The sequence below is a fragment of the Lissotriton vulgaris genome, chromosome 3_1, assembly GCF_964263255.1.
Source record: "Lissotriton vulgaris chromosome 3_1, aLisVul1.2, whole genome shotgun sequence".
Taxonomy (NCBI): domain Eukaryota; kingdom Metazoa; phylum Chordata; class Amphibia; order Caudata; family Salamandridae; genus Lissotriton; species Lissotriton vulgaris.
In genome coordinates, this window is record NC_141689.1 from 1,578,614,281 (window position 1) to 1,578,639,935 (window position 25,655).

The following is a 25,655-nucleotide window of genomic DNA, read 5'->3' on the forward strand; positions in this document are numbered from 1 at the left end:
GCGACAATGCGTATGATTCATTGCTTTACTGAATGAGTATGAAATTCACAAAAATCCCCAGGAACATGCATAAAATCTACATTATTCTTTGGCACCCATGCGTTCTTCTACTATTTTATGCTTTCTGTTTCGGATTGACTACAGGGCATCCAATTTGCGGGAGTAATTACTGAACAATTACCTTTTCTATTTTTCTTCAAGGCAACATGTTTTCTTCAACTCTGACTATGATGGTCCCTCTGAGATGAGCTAATCTTCCACAGAGTCCATACACCAATCCTGCTATAAACTGGTGTCCCCAGACTATGGCGCATGCAAGTCAGCTCTTAGTTCATGCCCAGAATGGATAAACTGTGCCTCTCTCCAAAATACACAACAAGTGCCTCATGCTCATTTTTAGTTTGGGTAATGAGCTAGAACTGAACTTATGTCAAGGGATCTCATGGACATTATTACTTGCACAAAGCTAACAGAAGACTACATGCATGGTTATGGCTGACTCTGAACTTCTGTTTGAAACTAGACCCAAGATTGAATCTTTAAGTAATCTTTCTGTGAGAAAGATCTATCTGACTTGTGTGCATTACAGTGTGTTTTTTTGTATAGGAAAATCTATTTGCCCATTTCACAGAAATGTTCAGTAGTTTAAAATCTAGTATCATTACAGTTGCATCTCCCAAAGATATTAAACTAACCATGGACAGACATCAGAGCTCCTTTGGCACATACAGTTAAATATTCATTGCCAGCAGCCACGTTTGGAAAAACTTCTCAAAATGCCCTTGAACTTCATCTTAATTCAATCCTAGAAACTGCTTTTTTCTGGGAATTTTCAAGTTCTCTTCCAGAGCAAGGGTATAGGCAAAAAATGTACTCTGACTTCTAGGGCTCAGCAATTCTTTCTAAACTATTCTGTAATAATATTGACTGACAGTTGGGAGGCTCACACACTGGATCACTCAGCTACACCAAATCACAGAGGAGATCTGACTTCCAACATGGTTATACTTTGCAATTATAATAAAGTCCTTTGGGCCTTCTGGGTACAATTAGCTTCAGCATAACCTTTAGGGGGAAGCAGACCAGTTACTGAACTGGATGGAAGGACCAGCAGGCTTCTATTCCTGTTCTTTCTTACTCAGAACAATTTACGCCTTAGCTAAGGTCTTTTTCCCTCAATCTGCCCTTCACTTATAAAAAGTTAACAATGCACAGGTGATCTACAGGACGTATGCGTTTGTTGTCCTCTCCTCCTGCCCTAAAATTAACACCGATCCTATCATACAGGAAGGCTAGAACACACCAACATTGTAACTATTGAGAATATAGCATCCAAAAGAGCATGGGGGATCTATAAAACAGTGGGGGAGAAAAGACGAAGAATGGACGGTAACATATAAATAGCCTGATACTGAAAGGAGGCTTTATAAGGGTCCTTCAAGGGTGATAATAGAGAGCTGTGCATGGTGCTCTAACCATCATACAGCAACCTTTGTTGAATGTATTATATTAGTGGAATCCTGGGCATAGGTACTGGGAATCTGCCACATGTCTATGATACATGGCAGCGGGGGTGTGACAGACGACTGTCCCTAGAGATCTGAGGAGTACTTCATTGCATTGCCAAACTCCTTCTTGAAGGTTAGGGCTCTTGTTGCATCTTTCTGAAGTTTCAAACATCCAATTGTTACTTGTGAATAAACAATTTGTGGGGGAGAGCCCCAACTCCAAAGAGCTTTCAATTTGTACTGTATCTAATAATTTTAATTCTGTCCAATTTAAGATTTTTGTCAGTGTTTTAAATCTCATCTTACAATAGTCCCTTCCCTGACAAACAGTCCACCTCTGACATTTCACCTACTGGAGAGCCGCATTTCTTGTCTTCCTGTTCTTCTCCTTAGAAATCAGCTGCACTTGTGAAAATGGGAGAAAAATCATGCAATAGAAGCAGGACAAGTTACTTAAAGAGCCATGTATTTGCTCTGAGTCCTAAACTCTCTCTTAATAACAGTACACATGTATAAAATGTCCTACAAATCTGCCAACAATTCAGACAAACTGTGTGACAAAACAATGCAAAGCCAGAGAATTACCTTGCGAAAACTGTTTCTTTGGGAAAATAAATAATACAAATGCTTTTTGGAAGTTTTGTCTACTGACATGGAACAGCCTTTGAAGCATTACCACAATTCCAACATCCACAGCAGTTTCTGACACACAGTAGATGTGGTTGCTAATAAAGAGAGAACCTAGCTCTACATTTACTATAAAGGAAACCTTTGCTTAACTAATTAAAGTAAAACATTGAACCATAATGCTTTAACAGACCGCTCACAGTATTTCACTTCATTCTTTGCCCTACCTTTGCTCCATTACCATATTTTGAAATACCCACACGCAGCTTTTTGTTGAACATTTAACAAAATTATAGAAAACTTTTTTTTGCTTGACATTTAGTGGCTTAAACCAAAATGAGTTACTTTCAGGTTGATGGCCTCCTCTTTATTTTGCATGCTTATCAGCCCCCTACAGTTATTTTTGCCATAGTTTGCCGTAGACATTTTTGATTTGTGGGCATATATATATACATTTTATGTTGTGTGTGTATTTCAAAATGTTGATTATGGGGATTTTAAATATTACACCTGTGCATGTATTCCTTTTTTAAGCATGCTCTTTTGCCACTTACAGATATGTCCCAAAGTTCCATCGGTGGCCTCACAGATATCTGTGATATCCACCACCCAGCACTTATGAGATGCTCGACTGACGCCATTGCCATTTTCAGAAAAACGCATCCCATACCTCACAAGATGCAAGTTCAGTATTGGTGATATTAAGGATGTGTTTTGTGGCCTGGCTCTTTATAAGTACATATTTGATTAATCATTCATCTGAGTATTTTGCATATAGGGCCCAGCGCTCTCACTGTGTGTCTTTATGTCTTTTGTTATATGGCAACACAACAAAACACAATAAAGTCTGTAACATAGCGTATAGATGAATCAGCCTAAGTATTGGGGGTCATCGGACCTGTTTGTTAATAATGTATATGCAGAGAAAATAAGAGAACCCTCTGGCCTAAAAATGAACATTCATAGTAAATCCAATCACAGAATTCAGAAAGGTCTGTGTAATGCTTTTGAAACCAGCATGTATGACACAATGACCTCTGACATGAATGAGTGGTCACAAGTGAATGCACGCATATGAAGATTTGAGATTTGCATGCTCCTTCTTAGTTACCTTTTGCATTTGCTTTGTAAGACCAGATTCTTTATTTGCCAAACCCATTACTAACAATTCCTTCGTGAGCTTTGTTTCTGGTTTACAATGGCCTTCCAGAAGCAGAGTTTTTTTTTTTATCTTTGTACTCTATTGTAGTTCAATTTTTTATTGAATCACTTTTGATGGGTGGGAAGCATGCTACTTATGCCTTAGGTTGTGCTTGGTTGAAAGAAAGAATGTTTATAACGAGGCGTATGTGGGAAGTGTTTTGGTGGTCTACATGAAGGCCAGAGAGATGCTTCTATTAGTGAAACATGTAGCTGTACTTGAAGGTGGAGAAGATCAAATGGGAGGGAGAGTTGCGTAAACGTCTATAGCAATGATATGTATATTTGGAAGTGTGTGTGATCCATATGTGGGAAGTGTTTGGATGTTGTGCATGGTAACCAGAGGTTGCTCCTAGCAAGTTCCTTAAGTCTTATAGCGATGATTATGTAGCTGTACTTACATAACAAATAGTGCAAAGAGAAGATAACTGGCTTTGCTCCTTGGATGCATATGTACTGAAGTTATGTACTGGAAAGAGGCCAGGTCTTTTACTGCCTTCTTAAATTGCATGGTCCTAGTCTGTGTATGGAGGGAATTCTAAAGTCCTGCTGCTTGCACAGAGGATCCACTTATGCATCACTACTTGAATGGATGGATAGACAGACGAGGGGCTAGTCAAGGGCTCTAGTCTATGAGTAACTTTCAAGTTTTCTTGAATTAAGGATTGTCCAGTAAAATAGACAGTGCTTTCGACCTTGAAGTGTGCCTTGAAGCAGAACTGTCTGGTTATTGGTTAGTCAGTGAAGGCTTTTGGATAGCCAGAGTGTTGTGTTCACATAGGCATAGATTTAGTAATTATGTGGCTGCTGCATTTTGGATTCTTAGAATCTTTTGAGTAGCGAGTGTGGTGGTCTTGGATACTTGTGTTATGTTTTAAAAAAATATTCTACTACATATATTCTCTGAGTGTTGTTCAAATCAAAGCTGTACCCTATTGGATGACTTATTAATTTCTGAAAGGCTACATCTTGAATGATGATTTACTTCAGCTGAGTAAGAATTGTTAGTTCAACCGAGTTTGCCTGTAGATACACATCTAAATGGAAACTTAACCGATAGATAACAAATATTTGTTCACATTATGCATGTATTTTAATTGTGTCAAGGAGCTTGAATTTAGCTAAATAAAAACACACTACTTTTGTCCACAGCACAAAATCATATGATCATTCTTATGCAATTGAATAACCCTTACAAGATGAGAGGAAATAGCTTAGCAATCATAGACTGGTTCCACCTCACACACTCACAATATGCTCATTCCAACCTAACAATTTATAATTGTAACTAGCATTGCAGGACATTTACCACATGTACATGTCTTTTATAGTCATAATAACCATGTACAGAGAGGGCTGACTTATAGATAAAGTAAATGTCTTGCTATGCTGTTTTCTGTTATGAGTTTTCAAGGGCCCGATTCACAGAATGAACTTAAGACTCAATCCTAAACTTACTACTATTTTGGTATTCACAGAATGCACTTACTCATTTCGGTATTCACAGAAGGCACTTACTCATTTCGGTATTCACAGAAGTTAGTAGTCCTAACTTTAGGACTCCTAAATGCCTTCTGTGAATACCGAAAGTCTTAATATTAGGATTTTTCTCAGTTTAGTAGTAGAAAAGTTAGGACTCCTAACTTTAGAAATCCTAAATGCCTTCTGTGAATACCGAAAGTCTTAAAATTAGGAGTTTTTCTCAATTTAGTAGTAGTAAAGTTAAGACTCCTAACTTTAGGACTCCTAAATGCCTTCTGTGAATACCGAAAGTCTTAAAATTAGGATTTTTCTCAATTTAGCAGTAGTAAAGTTAGGACTCCTAAACTGAGAAAAATCCTAATTTTAAGACTTTCGGTATTCACAGAAGGCATTTAGGAGTCCTAAAGTTAGGAGTCCTAACTTTACTACTACTAAACTGAGAAAAATACTAATTTTAAGACTTTCGGTATTCACAGAAGGCATTTAGGAGTCCTAAAGTTAGGACTACTAACTTCTGTGAATACCGAAATGAGTAAGTGCATTCTGTGAATACCGAAATGAGTAAGAGCATTCTGTGAATACCAAAATAGTAGTAAGTTTAGGATTGAGTCTTAAGTTCATTCTGTGAAGCGGGCCCCAAGTGTTTTGTGCAAGAGGTGTACTTTTATCTCTAGTTTTACAAGCCGAGCACATTGGCAACAATTTTTCAATTAAATGCTTTTGTGAAAATGAACCCATTGCACCTTGATAAGTGCAGTCTATTTGGGCATGATTTTATTTGCACATAATAATGAGGACATATAATTTGACCCATAAATATAGTGGATATTGGCACTTCTATATGAACTCGGCTGAACTAAAACAAATCAAATAAACCTTTAATCATGAATGAATAATCTAATTGAGTACGGGTTTGACTTGAACTACCTGGATTGAATATGTATATATATATGTATATTAATGTAAAGGTTATACAATGAGGAGCGCATTCATATTGATTTGACTTTCTATTCCTGGTCACGCGGATAAGTTGCCAATGCACTGATCATTGACAATACTAAGAACTAGTCATGTTTCAAGGTTATTTCAGAGGCATATTAAGTCAAGGCCTATCATGCTACGAAATACAGACACTCAAATATCATAACATAAAAAAATGCTACAACATCACCATGTGAGTTGTTTTGAAGTGTCAGTGTGTTGACTTGAAAGGCTAGTGAAAGTTGAATCTTACCTCCAGACCAAAGAGATTTAGTGACATTATACATACTTTGCTTTCCCTATGAATGCTGAGAGATTCCGATTTCTCTTCATACTTTCAACTCTAATGTGACATGACCATAAAATGCTTGTGCGCCAAATGGAAAGTTCGAGAAAGAAAGACCTTTGTTTAATTATAACAATGTGTAAACTTTCCATAACTGCTACATTACAAATAAAGGCCATTAAGTTCGTGTCTGCGTATCTGTACAAATTGGGACAATAAAAACTGTGTAGAACACAATAAACTGCTAGGTAAAACATGAATATCCCCATATAACGAAAACGCAATATGATATGCTCATAACAAAAGATTCAAATTTTGACATTCTTCAAACTAAAAAAAAGGGTGATAGATAGTAGGTGGACTGCAAATTAGTATAATGAAACATTTTAGAAGCCTGTATTCTTTGCCACTTTAGCCAATTCTTTAGGGTGAACCTGCTGGAAATGTGGCCTTCATCACAGGGACACTCTTAATGGTGGTCTGTGCAATTTCGGTAGTAAGAATAGAAAGCTGAAATGAGGGTACCAGGAATATGAGGATTTTTACTTATTTAAATTCCAAAACCGATTGCTCATAGTACCCGGAAATTAATCTGGAAAGAAAACCACACACTTTACTATTTTAAACAGGACCAGCGTAAAGTAGCCACTGAAAAGTCATATTACATGTACCACAGCTTCTTCCAGTTTTTTCAAATTCTGCACTGCTTCCGGGTTACTGGAGAGTTAAAAGATATGATGTTGACATTCGTTATTAATAGGGCATATGATAGACAACTAAACAATTTTATTGCTTTTTTTGTTGCTTGACTCATTGGGATCTGTCATGGCAGACTCACAGATTTCAGGCACAATATTGCCACTACATTTCAAAATAGCTCCTTTGTCGGTTAAAGAGATGAAGGTGTAGTGATACAGAAAGCATTTAAATCATGGAATATGTGGAAAAGTCTCGTGATATGGCCACTTTTTATGTTTTTTTTTAAATATTTTGAACAGTCTCGTCAATTGGGCACAATATGTCAGTGATTTTGTCTAATGGTGTAATTGTATGTTTTTCCTACTTGTTTGTTTATTAGAATTGTGAAAATCCCCGTGTTCGATAGTAAGCTGTCATAGAAACCTGTGAGCATGCACAACAGAAATGTGTGTGGCACACATTAAAAAAATATGTAGATTAATGACCTGATCTTTTTGTGTTTTTGTTCTTTTGTCTGTAGAATCACTCTGCCTCCATGACTGAAGTAACCTGAAAGTGAAGGTGGTGAAACAGACCTTTTTTTTAAATTATCCTACAGTACAAAAACTTCAAGGCACACAGTTACTAAATGCAAAACTGTGACAACAAGTGTTATGTTATGTATAGTTAGAGGCTGATGTTTTGTACATTTTTGTAAGAGGAAGTGACGTAGCTTTTGCCCTGATATTATTTGTCAGCTTTAATATATTCATGCCATACTTTTCTTGTTGGATGGTACACTCGAAAACAGCATCTATTGAAATGTTGATGTCGTCATGTGATATTTGTACACAGATTGTCTCCTATTGATTTTATATACGTTTGAATAAAATAATATACTTTACATTTTTAACATGTTTGCTGCTGTGGGTATAAATGAGGATCACATGTGGGCCCTCCCCTCCAACCAGCAGAGGATGATCAAGCATTGGTGCAGTTTTGTAGGCAAATCTAATAGCGACATGAAAAAACCCGAGCAACCAAAACAGTTGGCTGACTACAGATCATCCTGATTAATTGAAGTCCCTGATTCTGAACTTCTGCTGTAGTGCACACGGTTGACGAGCAAAAGCCAGTTGGATTTTCTTTGCTATTTTTTGTTAGCCACCGCTGTTTCATGGATTTTCATGGACTTCTCTGAGCTTTTCTGGTGCAGTCAATGGGACCAAACTACTCACGTAAATGGACTGCCCTGACCAGAACATGAATATTGCATTTGTTTGCCTGTCACCTGTTTCCTCTTCTGAACACTTCTTGTGTATACATTTTGTATGATCTATGTCTGTGTTTTGTATGCTGATTTTCTGATAGAATTTTTATGTAAAAACATTCACTGTTTACAATCTTATGGTGTGTGAAAAAACATCTACAGCAAATAAGCTATAATGGCAGTTTATATTGGGACTATTAATTGGATCAGTTAAAAAAGGAAGCACCTCAAGAGACCTGATCTGAGGAGGTGCACTACAATTATCAACAAAATAACATCTCCATAAAAAATTGGAAATACATCTATTCGCAAGCAAAGAAAACAGTTGTATTAAAGTTGTGTAAGATGCAGAAAAAGGCAACGCCAACTTGGGGGAAATTCCATTTGACCAGAGAGAAATAGTTTTAACTGGATCTAGTTAAACATATAGTTTTTGGCTAGTTGAACAAACAAGGTAAATTCTACAGGTTGAATAAAGACACCAACAAAAACTCATCACTTTTAGAGACTATTAACAAGAACCATGTTCTTAGCAATTCATTAATATCCTTTAATCCACTGGGAAGCATTTGTTTTCACATGACAGCATCTAGTTCCAGTAGAAATCATTTGGGGCTGGACAAGTTGAAGTTCCAATAGGTAAAGCCCCCAGGGTTTTTGAAATATTCATATTTGATGCAAATCACAATCTGGGATGCAGTAAACATTTTCCTCTATGAATTGATGGTTGAAAGATTTTTTATTGTAATTAGGAACATGAGAAAAACAGTATCCTGGATACTTGCTCTCTTTAAATATCCAAGTAAGACTCAACATAGGAGCACAGCTCTTCCAAATGAGCACTTGTGCATTGCCAATCACGTTATCTGTGTGTTTTTCTTGCTTTACCCAGGATACTATGCCATTTGGGAGTCTCTAGAGAACATTTTTCGTCTGATTTGGGCAACATCTACCTGAAATTAAATGATTACATTTGCCAAAGACGGCTAGGGTTGGTCATGCATGAATGTGGTGCCAGAGCATTTTACATGGGCTCTTAAAGTTTGTAGTACTGCTAATTTGCCTTGGTGTACTCATCACTGATTTAGTGGTTTCCTTTTAGTAGTTTCTAAAATTAATAATTTTGTTGGTAGGAATTGATTTTTTAAACATGACATTAGGTGTATTTTTAAAAATATTTTTTCTCAAATGTAGAAATTTTGTTGGAGTCCAGGACTACTTCAAAGATAGGATAATAATAAATTGTGACTAAAATTGTCCTGGTTCACTGTTAAGCAAAAAAATGTCCTGTCCCACAGTGAAGAACAATTTCTCCACTGTCTCATGCATCAAGGATGATTTTGGTTTCTTAATTGAAGAAGAGAAGTGGATAGTGATGAAGGCAGGGCATGCTTCAATCACTGCAATGAAACTGCTGCCCATCTCTGTGCAGATGTTTAACAATGCGCGGCATCGCAATCACTAGAGGTAATGTCCTAATATGTGATAGGATATGAGACAAAGACAGAAGATATCAAAGGTTTTCTAGCCTGACTGAGCAGCCTGCAGAACCTTATAAAATGAGTCATTGAGGCAGTTCATAATATAGTGCAGAGACCAGGGAGAGGGGAGGGCAGAATATGAAATTCAAGTTTTGAGACTTGCCATTAAAAAAACATTTTCCACTTTTGACTGTTACTTATTCTCTATTAACAACGTTTTCATTAATATCCTGGTGCTATCCCTAATGCTACAACGTATAGGTACTGGTTTGTCAACAGACTTCAAGAAGGGCCTACTTTTTATTGAAATGTTCTAATTAATAGTAAGCACCAGTGAAAACAAGAAGTGTCTGGATTACAAAGAGTTATCTGCATTACACTAATCACCACTCCTTCATTCCATTACCTACATTATGAGGAATGCTGCTTTGGTGAGATACCCTTTAAAGGCCCGGCTACATATTCAGAAGTTTTTTCTTGTGCGCTCCTTCTTAGGGGTTGACTCCAACCCTCTCCCAACCCATATCCAGCAGGGTGAGGAGAGGTATTTCCTGTAACACAAAGAACGAAAAGGAAGAGCAGTCAGTAATGTGAGGAGGACATGGAGACTAGAGCTGATGCTGGTCGCATCAAGTGGTCCACAAATATCCCGCACTGACTACTTCCATCACTTACATATTGAGGATATACCAAAATACCCACAACAAACGTTGAGGCATTTCCCCACCAATATCACCTTTGATGTAACAATATAACACACGCAACACTTTATTAATCATCAAAAATTAATTAATTCAGGAACTAGAAGCAGCCAGCACCGCCCAGCTCAGAACCAGTAATGGTGCATAAAAGTAGAAGGCACAGCGAAAGTAGTCACTCTACACACATCCTGAAAAGGAATGCCAGACGCCAAAATCCAGGATCAAGCTTACCCCCTAGTTGAGTGCTCCTCAATGATGACGGGGTCTTGGCAATGAGAATGCACACTGTAATTGAGGATTGCAGTCACCAGTTTCAATATTATCTAGACAGGCCAGAAATTGACTAACAGCTCCACACAAGCATAACATTCGGCTTCATTATGTCAGAGTAACCCTTCGGATATCCACCTGCCCAAGTCCAACTTGGTGGGAAAAGTCCTCCACTGGCAGAGCAGAGAGATTTAAGTCCTGGTGCACATCATATTGGAACAGGATATTGGACAGAAAAGTTAGCTGATCCACTCAAGCAAGAGTGAACGGAAATAAATTGTCCCACACTTTTCCTTTCAGTACAATATATCACATTCAATGTGACAACCTCAAAATTGCATTGGACTACTGGAGTCCTATTGATACATACATTTTGGGAAGTGGAACCCTCTACCACTCTTTTGTGGCATGCATTACCCTGTCCTGGTAAGTAAGTACCGCCTGGGTGTACTCAACCTCCATAAGGGTGGAGTTCTTAATAAAAAGCAGACCTCAGGGGTAAACCCAAAGACATTTGTTTATTGGGTGAGTACCTCTGGTAAGACTACAAATTAAAAGAGGAATGTTCAATGATTGCTGTGATTCATACATCCTCATTATTTGCCAGCTTGTTTCTGCCTATTTTAATGCCGGTATGGATTAGAGGCCTGCTTCAGGGCTGAGATAGATCCCTACCTCATTACAAAATGCATTCATGCATACAAAGCAATAATTTGGAATTATTTTCATCACTCACGGGGTCAAAAGATTGTGCTTTGTGCAACCCTATCTTAGTACTATCAGGCCAGATGTATGACCATGTTTTGTGGTAGCAAAGGGTTTTAGGCCCGTTTGTGACAACAAAAAACACGTGGGCCATGTACCAACCCTATTTTTCGAGTCACAAACAATTTCTGACTTGCAAAATAGGGTTAGCGACTCGCTATTAGGCAGGGGCATTCCAAGGGCATCCCTTCCTAAAAGCGACTACAAAACAAATATATAAATGTTTTGAGACTGCAATTGCGGTTGCAAAACACTTGCAGTTTACTACCCTTATCAAAAGGGTGGTAAAGCACTCGCAAACGGGAAGGGGTCTTTGTGAATTCATGCACAAAATGTTTTTATGGGCAGGCAGGGGCAGGCAGTGGTTCCAGGGACCACTGCCTACCCTTAAAAAATAAAACGGAAAGTTTCATTTTTTTTTTAAATGCATCCCGTTTTCTTTTAAGGAAAACAGGCTGCATTAAAAAAACATGTTTTATTTAAAAGCAGTCCCAGAAAACTGCTTTATTTAAAAGCAGTCTCAGATATGATGGTCTACTGGCCCCAGCAGGCAACCATCCCTGGGAGTGCTAGCTATTCCCAATGGGGTCGCACATTTCGACAGCCTCATTAATATGCATGAGGCATGGAATTTTCGACCCCATTTGGAATCGCAAACAGTGTCTCTGACACTGTTGTTCATTGATGTTTGCGACTCGAAAATTGCGACTCGCAATTTAATGAAATTTGTGAGTCGCAAACATCAATGGCCCATCATATCATCATTGTCCTAACGAGGGAGGCACTCCTTGTAATAACAAATTCATAAAGAGATAGTGCTGGTTAGTTAGTTTAATGATCTACCTTTGTCTGCCATATTTGTCAATCAAGTAGCCCAGTGCAATTTTGAGTAGCCCCATTGTATGGACCAGGCTATAAAGCACATTCCTCTGGTAGGAAAGCAGTCACGGTCTGAAGAAAACCAGTGACCCTGAACCCCAAATACTGCAAGAACAGCACAGCCACAATGAAGACAATTTTATAGGGCAGAAGTTCCAAAGGGAAGTGAAATTGGTAATTAAAATGTATAAGTATTTTGAACCTACAAGCCCCTTTCTGGGGCAATTGAAAAGCAAACATATTTTCAAAAGCCAAGCGGGCCAAAACCTCAAAACAACCCCAAGGCTGAAGAAATGCTTGTATAATCACCCATTGGGTCCTTAAACTAATCATTGATCCTTATGGAACCTTCTGAAACGAAATCAAGAATCTGATGATGCGCATGAGGTAGAGAATGTACTCTAAAGGCCAAACAATGGGAACTGAATTATATCCAGTCGTTGGTGAAAGAATGGCTAGTAGACAGACATGTGTCAGGAGTGTTGAATCTTCAAGGCTGCCCTGTTAGAAAAATCTCAACTTATGCAACTCTAACCTCAGCTGCCAAACACCAATCCAGGAGGACAGTTGAAGACCACACAAAACTACGTGGAATTCAGAGGACTCAGACCCAAATCTGGTTGTTCTGCAAGGAGCAGCACCCTGGGAAACCACTCCACACCCAGCAAGGTAAATTCACAGTTCCTTCTACCTAGTCCATCTGAATCTTCTGCTACACCTGAAGATTACAATTAAAGGAGGCAATGCATACAGGAACCCCTGTGACTATGGCAGTAAAAGAGCATACACTTCTATTCCAGTGGGTTATAAAACCTGGTACAGAATCAGGACAACACTTAATTGTTCAAGTGGGCAAAGAGATCTATCAGTGGAGGACTGGAACACAGAATCAGCATACCAATAGTCATGGCAGGATGGGAAAACCACCCTGAATTGATCGGTTATTTGTTCTCGCCACTCACATGAGTCTCCAGCAGGGAAGGGATTGAACATTCTAGCCATTGAAACATTTTGTCTGCCACGTTTGCCAACAGTCTGATCTTGATATCACTCTGGCAGTTAACGCATTCTTTGAAAACCATATTGTTTGTCAATCGAACATTGATTAATTTAAAACCATAAAAAAAATATATATACACAAATGAAATAAAATAAACATTTTAGCAGTAGTTAATATTTCGAAGCAGCTGTCAAATCAGTCAATAAGGAGAATATGTTCTAACTCTGATAGCATCACTCAGAAATGGCCCACTGCATAGCAAGTCACAAGACTGGGTAACAACTGAATTTATAAGAATGCAGGTCTGCAGCTGAGAAGCTGCCGCTTCTGAGCAAGGTTACAAGATATTTAAGTACTACAGATCGATAAGAATCCAAAGGAAAGCAAAGTTCATCAATGTATGAGTCAAGCTATCGTTGCATGGACATGGACTCAGCAGTTGCCAATGCCCACCCTTCGGAAAGGACAGCAAGTGGCGGAAAGCACACAACATGAATCTTGGTAATAGGCACAACTCATGTGCATCAGGAACCAAGACCAAATATTGTTCAATGCCCTCTGTAGTTTCAAAAATAAAAACAATCTGACTGCTTGCATACCTTGACGGAATCCCGAAACAAATTCCTGCATTGGAGGAAACTGTCTTGACCTATGGTTTACCTTTCTCTTCTATTAAATATAGCATCATAGTTAATAATTGTGGGGCATATTACCAACGAGTAGCGATATTTATCGCTAACTAGGCTTAGCAACGATTTTTTTATCGCTATGCATCGCCGGAAATTATCGCTGAGATAACGTGCTATTAGCAAAGTTTATCTCCAAAGCGATAACTTTTCCTGCGATAGCGTGAATATCGCTGAGAACACAGAGATATTCATGCATTAGCGACAAAATGCCCTTAGCCATGTTATCCACCTCCCATTGGATAACATGGCTAAGAACTGGTCTGAGCAGGCGTTAGTTTTTGGCGATAGCGGGAATATTTCCATCGCTACTGCCGCCTTGCTAATAGGCGATAGCGACGTTAGCGACTGCTTTCAGTCGCTAACAGGTTGGGTACGCCCACTTTGCATGTCATTAGCGCTAAATATCACTGACATACAAAGCGGGCCCCAAACCGCTCGCTATCGCCTAAAAGCTGTCGCTAACATCACTTAGCGACAGCTTGCTAATATAGCGATAGAATTATCACCGCTAGGCTGGCGAAAACGGCAGCTAAACCAGCGATAATTGCCTATCGCCCCCCCTTGGTAATATGCCCCTGTGTTCTTTCGAGTTCAAATCACACATTCTTAAACTTTTTACATCAGTATATTTTAAAGTGAACATGGAAGATCAGACTGTCCATTTTAATTTCCGAGTTCAGCTGAATAGCCGGATAGCCCAAAAAGAATCTTAAGAGATGATAACATCTTCCAAATAGCTCTTATATAATTCTTTATGACATGAGAAATGGAAACTGCTTTATGGGAGGTCCAAAAGGTGTCTACAGAACGTATTTTCATCCACCTGAAGACTAGTGGTATCACTAAAATCCCAGACACCAACGCCCTAACAAACAGATGGAACACACATACTACTATATATCCAGCATATAGGGCTAGATGTAGGTAATTTTATTTTACCACTTCTTAAATACCGAATTTTACCGATTTGGTATTTAAGAAGTGGTAAAATAGAGGGGGGATGTAGGTATTACAGAATCGGTGAATACCGAATCGTTAAGATTCGGTATTTACCGATTCTGTAAATACCGATTCGGTAATGCCCATTGATTCCTATGGGCATTGAAGCCCATAGGAATCAATGGGCATTACCGAATTGGTATTTACCGATTCGGTAAATACCGATTCCAGCAAGGGTGCAGGGGTTGTCACTTTGACACCCTCTAGCACCCCAAATACAGGCATGTGTGCCATGTGGCACACAGACATGCCCTAAGGGCATGTCTGTCTGTCACATGGCATAGGTGTGCATGCACACCTGGATTCGGTATTTTACCACCCAATTGGATTGGGTGGTAAAATACCAAGGGCCATATGTAGGTGGCCAAATACCGGTCGGTAACGGCCGATTTCGGCCGTTACCGACTGGTATTCGTAATTCCAGATGTAGGGGGCCTGAAAATTACCGATTCTGTATATTTACCGAATCGGTAATTTTAACCAAATCGGTAAAGTACCGATTCGGTAAATGTACAGAATCGGTAATTTGGGATGTAGGTGGCACTGGAAACAGTGCCACAGGCCCTTAGAAATTCGTTATTTACCATGAAATATAATGGCATGGTAAATAACGAATTTCTGTGTACATGCACATCTGTGCATGTACACCTGTGCCATGTGGCACACATACATGCCCTAAGGGCATGTATGTGTGTCACATTGCACACACGCCAAAATCAGGGGTGCAACAGGGTGTCAAAGTGACACCCTGTCCCCCTTGACAAATCGGTAAAATTACCGAATCGGTATTTACCGATTCGGTAATTGCCATTGATTCCTATGGGCCTCAAGGCCCATAGGAATCAATGGCAATTACCGAATCGGTAAATACCGATTCGGTAATTACCGCATATTACCGATTCGGTAATATTTACAGAATAATTACCTACATGGCATTTACCGAATTGTAAATACCGAATCGGTAAAATTCGGTATTTACGATTCGGTAAATGCCTTTTACCTACATATGGCCCTGAATCTGAAAGGCCTTTGGGACTCAGAAGAGTCCCACCTACATCTAGAAGTTATCGAATCAGTACAAATACCGATTCGGTATTTTACCGATTCGGTAAATTTACCGATTCTGTAAATTTACCGAATCAGTAAAATTGGCCCCCTACATCCCAAAAACCCATTTACCGGTCGGTAAATGGCCACCTACATCGGGCCCATAGTTCAGTGACTTTTTTCAACCTAGTTTCAAAATTGAAAACAAACTTCTATGATTGTATGAACCTCTGTCCATAAAATGTGACCAACGACAACAATTATCCATTTTCATACCAAGATAAGAAAAAGAATGAACTTTCTCTATTTTGGTGGAGAAAGTCCTGGATCCAGTAGTCTTAGGGCTCGTGGTTAGGATATACATTTTAGAGAGGTTTGTGACCAAATTCATGTTTGTCCATGAAAGAGACATAGCTGTCGGTCAGTGCCTTAAGCCTGCTAGCTGTACTAGCTGTGAGCCTCGCATCATCAGTGTATAACAAAATGGAAGTGGTTTTCCTGCATAAATGAGGAGTGTCCTGTCTCTGTGTCTTCCAGGTTGCCCTCATGTCATTTGTATATTGCGTGAAAAGCAGGGTTGTCTAAATGCATCTCTGACGGACCGTGTCTTGTAAGTTCAAAACTGTCAGAAAGCTCACCATCCGGTGACTCTAACTTTTAACCGAGAGGACAGAGTGCAGTCGGAAAAGAAAAGCTATAATATAAAAATCCAATTTCACAGCAGCTAAAATGGCCCCTAATTTTGATCTATTAACTCAATCAAAAGCCTTATGGTACTCCATGAAGCAATAAACCACAGTATATTTACAACCAGTAAATGTAAATTAAGAAACTGCTCGATTGTCCAAGTGCTAGGTCTAAAGCTGTAATGGGTCTCTGTGAAAAATAACTTTTTCTTGAACCCAGATATGAATTCCATTCATTACAACTCTGTCCGATACCTTAAAAATAGAATCGACAAATGATATTGGACGAGAGCAATGGGTGTATTCCTTGTCCCCTCTCTTGCACTTAGTTTTTCTTATCAAACTTCGACCCAGGACAAGAGAAAGAAAAATACTAAAAGAGGTGGAAGGGAAAGATGGAAAACATTGGCAATAGGAGAAAGTAAGGTCGGAAAATAACCTCTAATAGTGAAATAAAGTAGCAGGGAGTGTGTTTTATGTGGACCAAAGAGACATGAATTGGAATTAATACTACGCAGCCTTGGCATTCAACTACCCATTTCATGTCAGCATCGTGTCTGGCTTCTGAGAAAAATGTTGGCACATGCACTTATTATTTTACAAATTGGGCAGTAGGCTTCACCATATTTATCACTTGTCCCCCCCCCCCATCTTAAGCTCGAGATTGAGAATCCAGGAATTCTGTGTTTTCAAATCAATATACAAACTGAACACTGGTGTTAACATTGGAACAACTATATTTAGACGCTCGGGGGACCAAATTATTAAGAAAGGGCGATACAGGAAACTGTAGCTAAAGCGGCAATAATGGGCTTGATAATATGCCCTTGTGAATACCCATAGAAGCCCAGGTTAACACCAGAACCTGGGGGCATATTACCAAGGGATTTATCTCTGCTTTTTTGGCTTTAAAAGCAAAGAAAGCGGAGATAAAATTATCTCCCTATCAGCAACAGGGTGCTAACACGCAAATTTGCATGTTGGCACCCTTTTTCTCTACGCTTCCCCTTGCATCTCTAATGAGATGCAAAGGGCGCGTTCCAGAGAAAAATAATAGGAGAAATGTTGTTAAGCAACATTTCTCCTATTATCAAGGATATCGCTAACCCTGTTAGTGATAAAAAAAATTTACACCTGGTATTTTCCTGACTTAGCCATGATATCCTATGGAAGGTGGATATCATGGCTAAGTTTGTGAGCCCCTATCAGCAAGCTAATGCCAAACTTCGAGAGATTATCATTGGTTTTCCAGCAATAATCTCTCATTTGGCAGTTAGCGCGAGGATTTTTATCACTTCTGAGATAAGCGTTGCTAATATCACGCTATCTCAGTGATAAACATCCACGCTACCCCGCGATAATTAGCATAGCTCTAAGTGCGCTTAGCGATAATTATCACTGGGGCTTGATAATATGGCCCCTGGGCTTCTATGGGAATTCACAAGGGTATTTATCAAGTCCATTATCGCCGCTTTAGTGGCAGTTTCCTGCCGATAAAAGCAGCGATAGTGTATCGCCCTTTCTTGATAATATGACCCTCGTCCCCATTGTTGAGGGGACCACACAAAGGGAATTCTTCCGTATCAGATCCTGACCCCCATGTTTAAAGAATAGGGATTTTCTGGAGACCTGGGCCAAGTATTGGCCACCACAAAGAGCCCACTAAAAAATAAATTAACTCCGAGTATGAGGCATGGAACAAGATGGGGAGAAAACAAGCATTCTGGAAGAACAGAGTTGACGAAGAATTTAACAGGCAAAGGTGTTCATCACTGGTACCCTCGCAGCAGAGGGTCCATATAGTCAGGATTGCTGCCATTTTTGACACCAAAGCAGGAAACGTATGATCTTGCAGCAAGCCAACCAGAGAACTTTCAGGACCGGCTTGCGACTTTCACAAGATTCTCCCTTAAGACGGATTGTCAAAGGAACATGGTTTAGCTGCCTAACTTTACCTGGAATAGGAAGACATTTTTCCTGTTTTCAAATGCCCTCCTCTCATTCTCCTAAAACTCAGTCCCAAACATTGTTTGCGCTTTTTAATTTGCATCTGGGTCCCACCTGCAACTCTGCTAAGCTCAAACAGAATCACAGCAACATGAAGCAAACAGTCCATATGCTGGTCCATATGCTGTACCATCATACAAAGCAACTCAGAAACGTCCTAGACCTCTGCATTAAGTCATAAAACATCAGAAACACCTGCTTCAGGAACTTAGCCACATAACCAGCACACACACCATCATACAAGGAGAGATTGTACTCAGCATGCTGCTGTACCAGTGTGGCATTGAGTTTACAATTAACTTAGCCCTTGTGGCTCATGTAGTCCGCAGAAATGGACTTACTCCCAACTAAATTGGAGACCATTGAGATCGCCTGCATGGAGTGTCCAATACCAAGCTGCTCACCACAGACCGGCTACATCCTCAACATGAATTTCGATGCAAAGTTTCTCCTAATCTTTCCACTCCATTTGCATATGTATTGCAAATGAGAAGGACCAATCCTAACCCCGTTTCCACTTATTGTTTCTTACTTTGGCCAAAGCCAGCTTAATCTGTTGAACATATAAAAGGACACAATACCAACAAAAATATCAATGTCATAACCCACAGGCTCAGGCTGGGTATTGCAGTGGCACTTCCACCTCTCTGGCAATGCTGCGTCAACAGCTCGTTCAGTCAAGGATTGGTCCTCCCCCAGAAACTAGCCTGATGGAGAAGGAGAGGCCGAATTATGCTGGTGGTGTGGTGGGGAGCAAGACCAGCAAGGTGACCAGAAGGATACTGCTACTAATCCGCGCCTATACCTAAATGATTTGTTAGAACACTCTCTAGAAGAGAATGTCCTCAAATCACAATGGGTTCTGAAAGATGCTCATTTACCAGTAATCACCGTCACTGATTGCAGTGCGACTCGGCACACGGTAGCGTCAAGAAGAGTGATGTCAGAGCAAGGCTGCTACCTGACTTTCCCAGCATAGCCACAGCACCCGAATGTGACCTAACATCACAGGCAAAGCAGTCCATGAACAAAATCCCCTAAAACCAATGTTATTACAGACTTGCAAGAGAACTTCCAGATTTCCAGCCCTGGACACGTTGAATTCCTAAGAGTCTTTCAGACACAGTTCTACAGACAAAAAATAGGATTCCCCCAAGGGATATGGGTTGAGACAGGGGCAGTGCCAAAACGGTTGATCAATTGTAGAGGAAAAACTTCTGGATACAAAGCCAGAGACATCAAGGGTCACATGGTGTAGCAGAATGCCTCCATATGTAAGAAATATAACAAAGAAGTGTGAAACATAGCAGCAATAGGTTTCAACACCATCCTTGAAGAATGTTCGAAACTCTAGTTTTCCAGGCAAAGAAAAGCTCTTTCCAACCCTGTGTTTTGCATGTTTCTGTATTCACTTCACTTTGTTTTACATGGTTTTTCTAATTTATTTCCCTACTACTTTTCTGTATAATTGATCAGTTTCTGTGACATCTTTCTTTTCTGATATTGATTTCATAGAGTTGTGTTTACTGTACTGGTTAAAGATAAACAACTCCTTTCCTAAAAGTGGAGTATATTGCAGGTTAATCAGTTCAAACGTTTGTGAATCCTATTTTACGTTTCTGTCCTCTCAGCAAATTTCAAACCATTTCCCTTAAAAAATGTGAACATTTTGAAAAAAGACGGCCAAGGTTGCATGCTGCCTAAACACAGCAAGTCTTAATGTCATTTTCATAGTCAATGTATTCCTCCCAAGGAGTGAAGCCCACCTCTATTTAAATACTTCTATGCTGGTTCTTCTAAAATCGTTTCTTCTTGTGTACTTTTTTTCAAACAAATGAAGCAAAGATGAAGAGATCACCTTCTGTCAAAGAATTGTGTCATTGTGCCTGAAAAACATGTTAAATTACTTTTCTTGATTCATACAAAGTGTACTGCGTTTATTAATTCTTGCTCTAGAATCTGAATACAGTAAAACTTCAGAAGGTGATAGGTTCTTGTAAATCTATACTTTGTTTAAGAAGTTGCCACAGTAATCAAGTGTATTCCTCCTTTTGAGAATCTGCAGTGGTATGGTATATTTGACAAAGGTCCAATAATAGTCTACTCCAGCTAAAATATCTAAATACGTTTATTGTTTGTACCTCGTTATTTCATATTAGCGAGGTCAATGTGTGAGCAATCAGGAACAAAATGCTGTGACTTATCAGTTTAATGATAAATTAGTCTTACTTATGTGAAAGGCATTTTGTTTTCAGAAGCATATGAAAAAAAGTCAATATTCTATAGTAACAGGGAAACACTTTAAAAGGTTGCATGCCATTGCAATGCGTTAAAACTCAACACATGCCTTTACCACATATTTTTTACTCCACACTTTTTTTTACGATGCATATGCTTATATCACACATGCCTTTAACACAAAATTCATAGTCTATTTAAGGTACGTTTTAGTAAGGTAAGTATATATATAAATATATATATTTTTTTCTTTTAACATAAAACATATTATATATGTATATATATATTCACTGAAAAAACCATAGGTTATATACCATATTTAGGGGCTCATTAGGATGGCGGACGGAAGTGCCTCCGCAGACCCAGAGCATGCGGAACATGCCTATTTTCCGTGCGCCCGTCGCGGACACTCCGTCCGCCACATCAGGATACGAAATACGGGCCAAAATACGTCCGCAGCGGTAGAACACGGTCCGCCGCACCACCAGACCCAACCACGCGGCGGACGTAACCTATCCAGAGACTCCGCCGTACGGACTGACGTCTAGGACCCTCCTCCAAATCAAGATGGCGGAAAATACACATAAAAGCGCTGCGGAAAAACGACCTGCCTGAACACTGCGGATGCCCCACAGCGACCATACCCACCACGAGCCGCTCGCCGACATGGACCCTGCACTACACGCTTACCCGATACTCTTCGCGATCCACTACGTCCTAGTCTTGGCCCACCATCGAGGACGACGCAGGTAGGCTACAAACCATTCGCTGTCTGGAGAGGAGTACCTGCAAGGGCCGTGACGTAGGGAGGGGGAGTGACATGTCCCGGAATCGACATATTCTTGTGTACGGCTACGCCTCCAAGGCTCGTGACCCAGGTAGGGGGGAGTGACATGTATCTGAACCCACCGCCCTCAAGTAAATACAAATCCACACCAGCATCACACACGCAGGAATGACTTCGACAACCCACGACACATGATTGACAATTTTATTTACGCATAATCGGAGTAACATCACAGTCTAGGATCGAGCATGGGCAGTGTGGACACCAGAGCAGGTACATCAGAGGCAGTACATCAGTATGAGAATAGCAACAGGGCAGTGTGGACACCAGAGAAGGTACATCAGAGGCAGCACATGAGAGGGCATACATCAGTATGAGATCAGCAACAGGGCAGTGTGGACACCAGAGCAGGTACATCAGAGGCAGCACATGAGAGGGCACAATGCAGTATCAGAACAGCAACAGGGCAGTGTGGACACCAGAGCAGGTACATCAAAGGCAGCACATGAGAGGGCATACATCAGTATGAGATCAGCAATAGGGCAGTGTGGACACCAGAGCAGGTACATCAGAGGCAGTACATCTGAGGGCACACAACAGCAACTTACATCACACTATCAGGTGGATTGCGTGAAGTACCCGCATCGGACAGACTGCCAGCACCAGAAACCGGAGTGTGACACACAGCCACACATGTAGTGACTGACACGTGAGCCACAGACCCAGATACCCTGCAAGCACCTGATACATGAGTGTGAGACACAGCCACAGCCCGAGTGACTGACACATGGCCCATAGACCCAGACACACAGCCAGCACCTGATACAGGAGTGTGAGACACAGCTACAGCCCGAGTGACTGACACATGGCCCATAGACCCAGATACACTGCCAGCACCTGATACAGGAGTGTGAGACACAGCCACAGCCCGAGTGACTGACACATAGCCCATAGACCCAGATACACTGCCAGCACCTGATACAGGAGTGTGAGACACAGCCACAGCCCGAGTGACTGACACATGGCCCATAGACCCAGATACACTGCCAGCACCTGATACAGGAGTGTGAGACACAGCCACAGCCGGAGTGACTGACACATGGCCCATAGACCCAGATACACTGCCAGCACCTGATACAGGAGTGTGAGACACAGCCACAGCCCGAGTGACTGACACATGGCCCATAGACCCAGATACACTGCCAGCACCTGATACAGTATAGGTCTCGACTGATACCCTGCCACTAACAGACACATGCGAGTCAACTGCACCAGCGCCACTGGGACCACTGAAATGATGAGCCACAGGGCTGTATGGTCAGGAGGCAGGGTGGCTCTGGGAGCGGGGGATAGTTGCAATTATCCGACATCGGATTGTGCATGTGTCAATGCTGTGTGTCTACATTTCTTTTGGACATGTGCCTGCACCCTGGACAGGACAGGACTGACAAGTGGGCCGGACTGAGAAGAAATTTCACCCACCATGGGAGGTGCATCTGCTGGGGGGGAATGCTATCTGGGGACATGCTGGAGCCTGCTTGTCGTTTGCTGTGTGGCTGCCTTGTGGCCTCTGCAACATGTGTCATGGGGGATGCTACTACAGGGTCCACCTGCATCCGTCCCTGGCGGGCCCTGATGGGAGTGGAGGTAAGTGGTGACTCCACTGCGGAGACATCTGTATTCCGTTTCCCAGAAAACAGCTGCCTCAGTGCAACAATGGGTGATGTATGCCTGTCCCTGACAGCGCCACTGTCCATGGGAGATGCCTTGGGCCTTGGATGTTCCATTTCCAGAGGAGTAGTGTTGTCTGCGGACTTTCCCTGTTCCCTGGATGGTGCCCTGTTCCAGGCAGTAGACTTGTCGTCTGTGGTGTACATATCCCCAGGACACACCTTCTCCCTGTGTGTGTCCCTGCCCCTGGGAGTGTCCGTGTTCTTCTTAGGTGCGTTTGTCCTGTGACTGTCCTTGTCCCTGCCCTTGGGAGTGGCTCCTTCCTTCCTAGTTTCCCTGCCCTTGGGAGTGGCTCCTTCCTTCCTAGTTTCCCTGCCCTTGGGAGTGGCTCCTTCCTTCCTAGTTTCCCTGCCCTCCTAGTTTCCCTGCCCTTGGGAGTGGCTCCTTCCTGCCTAGTCTCCCTGCCCTTGGGAGTGGCTCCTTCCTTCCTGGTTTCCCTGCCCTTGGGAGTGGCTCCTTCCTGCCTAGTGTCCCTGCCCTTGGGAGTGGCTCCTTCCTGCCTAGTCTCCCTGCCCTTGGGAGTGGCTCCTTCCTTCCTGGTTTCCCTGCCCTTGGGAGTGGCTCCTTCCTGCCTAGTCTCCCTGGCACTGGGAGTATGCGAGCCCTTAAGAGATTTTTTCGTCTTCTCAATGTCCACGTACAAGGTAGTGTCAATGGAAGTGGGAGTGAGTCTTGGCTTGGTAGTACCTTGTGTGTGGGATGGCTGTGCAGCATGTGTAGCCATTACACCCAACCCCTCTTTTGCTTCACGTGTGTGTACTCCACTATATCTGACGTTGTCCTTGTGAACAGATTTACCTGACCTAGGGGATGGGGTCTGAGGCCTCCGTGCCTTGACGTGCTGGCTGACGCTGCTTCTAGTGCTATAACCTGTATTAGAGTCCTGGTCAGAAAATTCACTCCCCCCTGAGACATCCAGTGTTGTAGATGGTGGAACAGAAGTACCACCCAGTCCATGCGACTGTACAATGGCAGACGACACACTGTTAGCCAATGACTGCAGTGTCCTGTGTACACCAGCCAGATCACCATGCATACCTTCCATGAATGCCACCACCTGCCCCAACTACCTATCGTGGTCTTGGAATGCATTTATCATATTGGTCTGCCCCACACACAGCTGTCGCAGCAGATCAACAGCCTCAGCACAAAGTGCATTTTGGCTCACCGAGGCTGGGGCAGCGGTGCCGACACCGAACGCCACTCTGCTCCCCCTACTCCTGCGTGCACGAACAGTACATGGTGCAGTTTGCGGCAGGGTGGGCCCTGTGTGCTGTGTCCTGACCGATGGTGTTGATTTCCCACTCCCAGTCTGTGACAACAGTGCTGACTCACCAACACTGTCGGAAGATGATGACGATGTTGTCTCCACATGCGAGTCCTCCGGGACGGTCCTGTCCCCCTCTCCGGCGCTGGCCCCTTCGGTGTCAGTCTGCGTGTGTGCGACGTCTGATCCGGATGCATTGCCTTCTGTCATCTCCGCCGTCTGTGGCTGAGTGCCCTCTGCCAAAGCTGAAATGCACAGGAAATTGGTGTAAGTCATGAGCACACTCACGTACAGTACTGCTACGGAATCCCTAAAGCCACTGATGACAATGTCTATCGATCCCCCAACCTGCACACGGCCCACCCCAACCAGTCATCCTCACAGGAATTAAGTGGCGTTGGCCGTAATACATGTACAGCATGCACACTGGGCATGAGGAACTACATCTGCACACAAGTGTTGCCAAGGGGTGACGGAGCACTACAGCATGTGCATTAAAAATTAACCGCTTAGCGGGTGGCGTCTCAACATGCCGCACCGGGAAGTGAAATTTTACTGCGCCAAAGTCACCAACATGCCATTGGAACGAGCCACACGATAGACGGAAGTCACTAATGTGTGTGGCCAACAATACATGCATTGCACTCACAAGCAACATACGCTGACAGTATGCTTACCGCCACGTTGCTGTTCATCCACACGCAACCGCTCGGACAGGTCAGGATGCGTCACAGCCAGGGCCGGACTGGGAACTGAAAGCAGCCCTGGCAAATTTTGCAAGACCAGCCCCCGTCCGGCGCGTATCAGACCAACCCCCTGTCCAGCGCATAGCGAGCGAGCGCAGCGAGCTAGCCCGACGGCCACAAGGGGGGTTTGGGGGGGTTCTCCCCCCAAGAAAATTTTGAAAAACGACAGACCAAAATGGTGAATTTTACAGCATATTTTTCATTACATATTCAAATTGTATCAACTTTCTTTGGAATTGGATTTAAATAGCACTTCCTACCCCTACAAGGTGTTGAGAGGTTTTACAGAAAGGAGTCCGCCCGTCTGGAAAGCAGGGTTACTGGTTAATG

At 41.9% G+C, this 25,655-nt stretch overlaps 1 protein-coding gene across 2 annotated transcripts in view; it reads left to right on the plus strand.

The window, feature by feature from the left end:
* Positions 1-13,408, plus strand: part of PLPPR1 (phospholipid phosphatase related 1) — a 641,269-nt gene extending 627,861 nt beyond the window's left edge. For both annotated transcript variants that reach the window (XM_086962070.1, XM_086962071.1), the window contains one exon: positions 7,304-13,408. In XM_086962070.1, coding sequence (XP_086818196.1) covers positions 7,304-7,336 — 33 coding nt within the window. In that variant the 3' untranslated portion in view covers positions 7,337-13,408. The remainder of the gene's footprint in view (positions 1-7,303) is intronic.
* Positions 13,409-25,655: the final 12,247 nt, after the last annotated feature.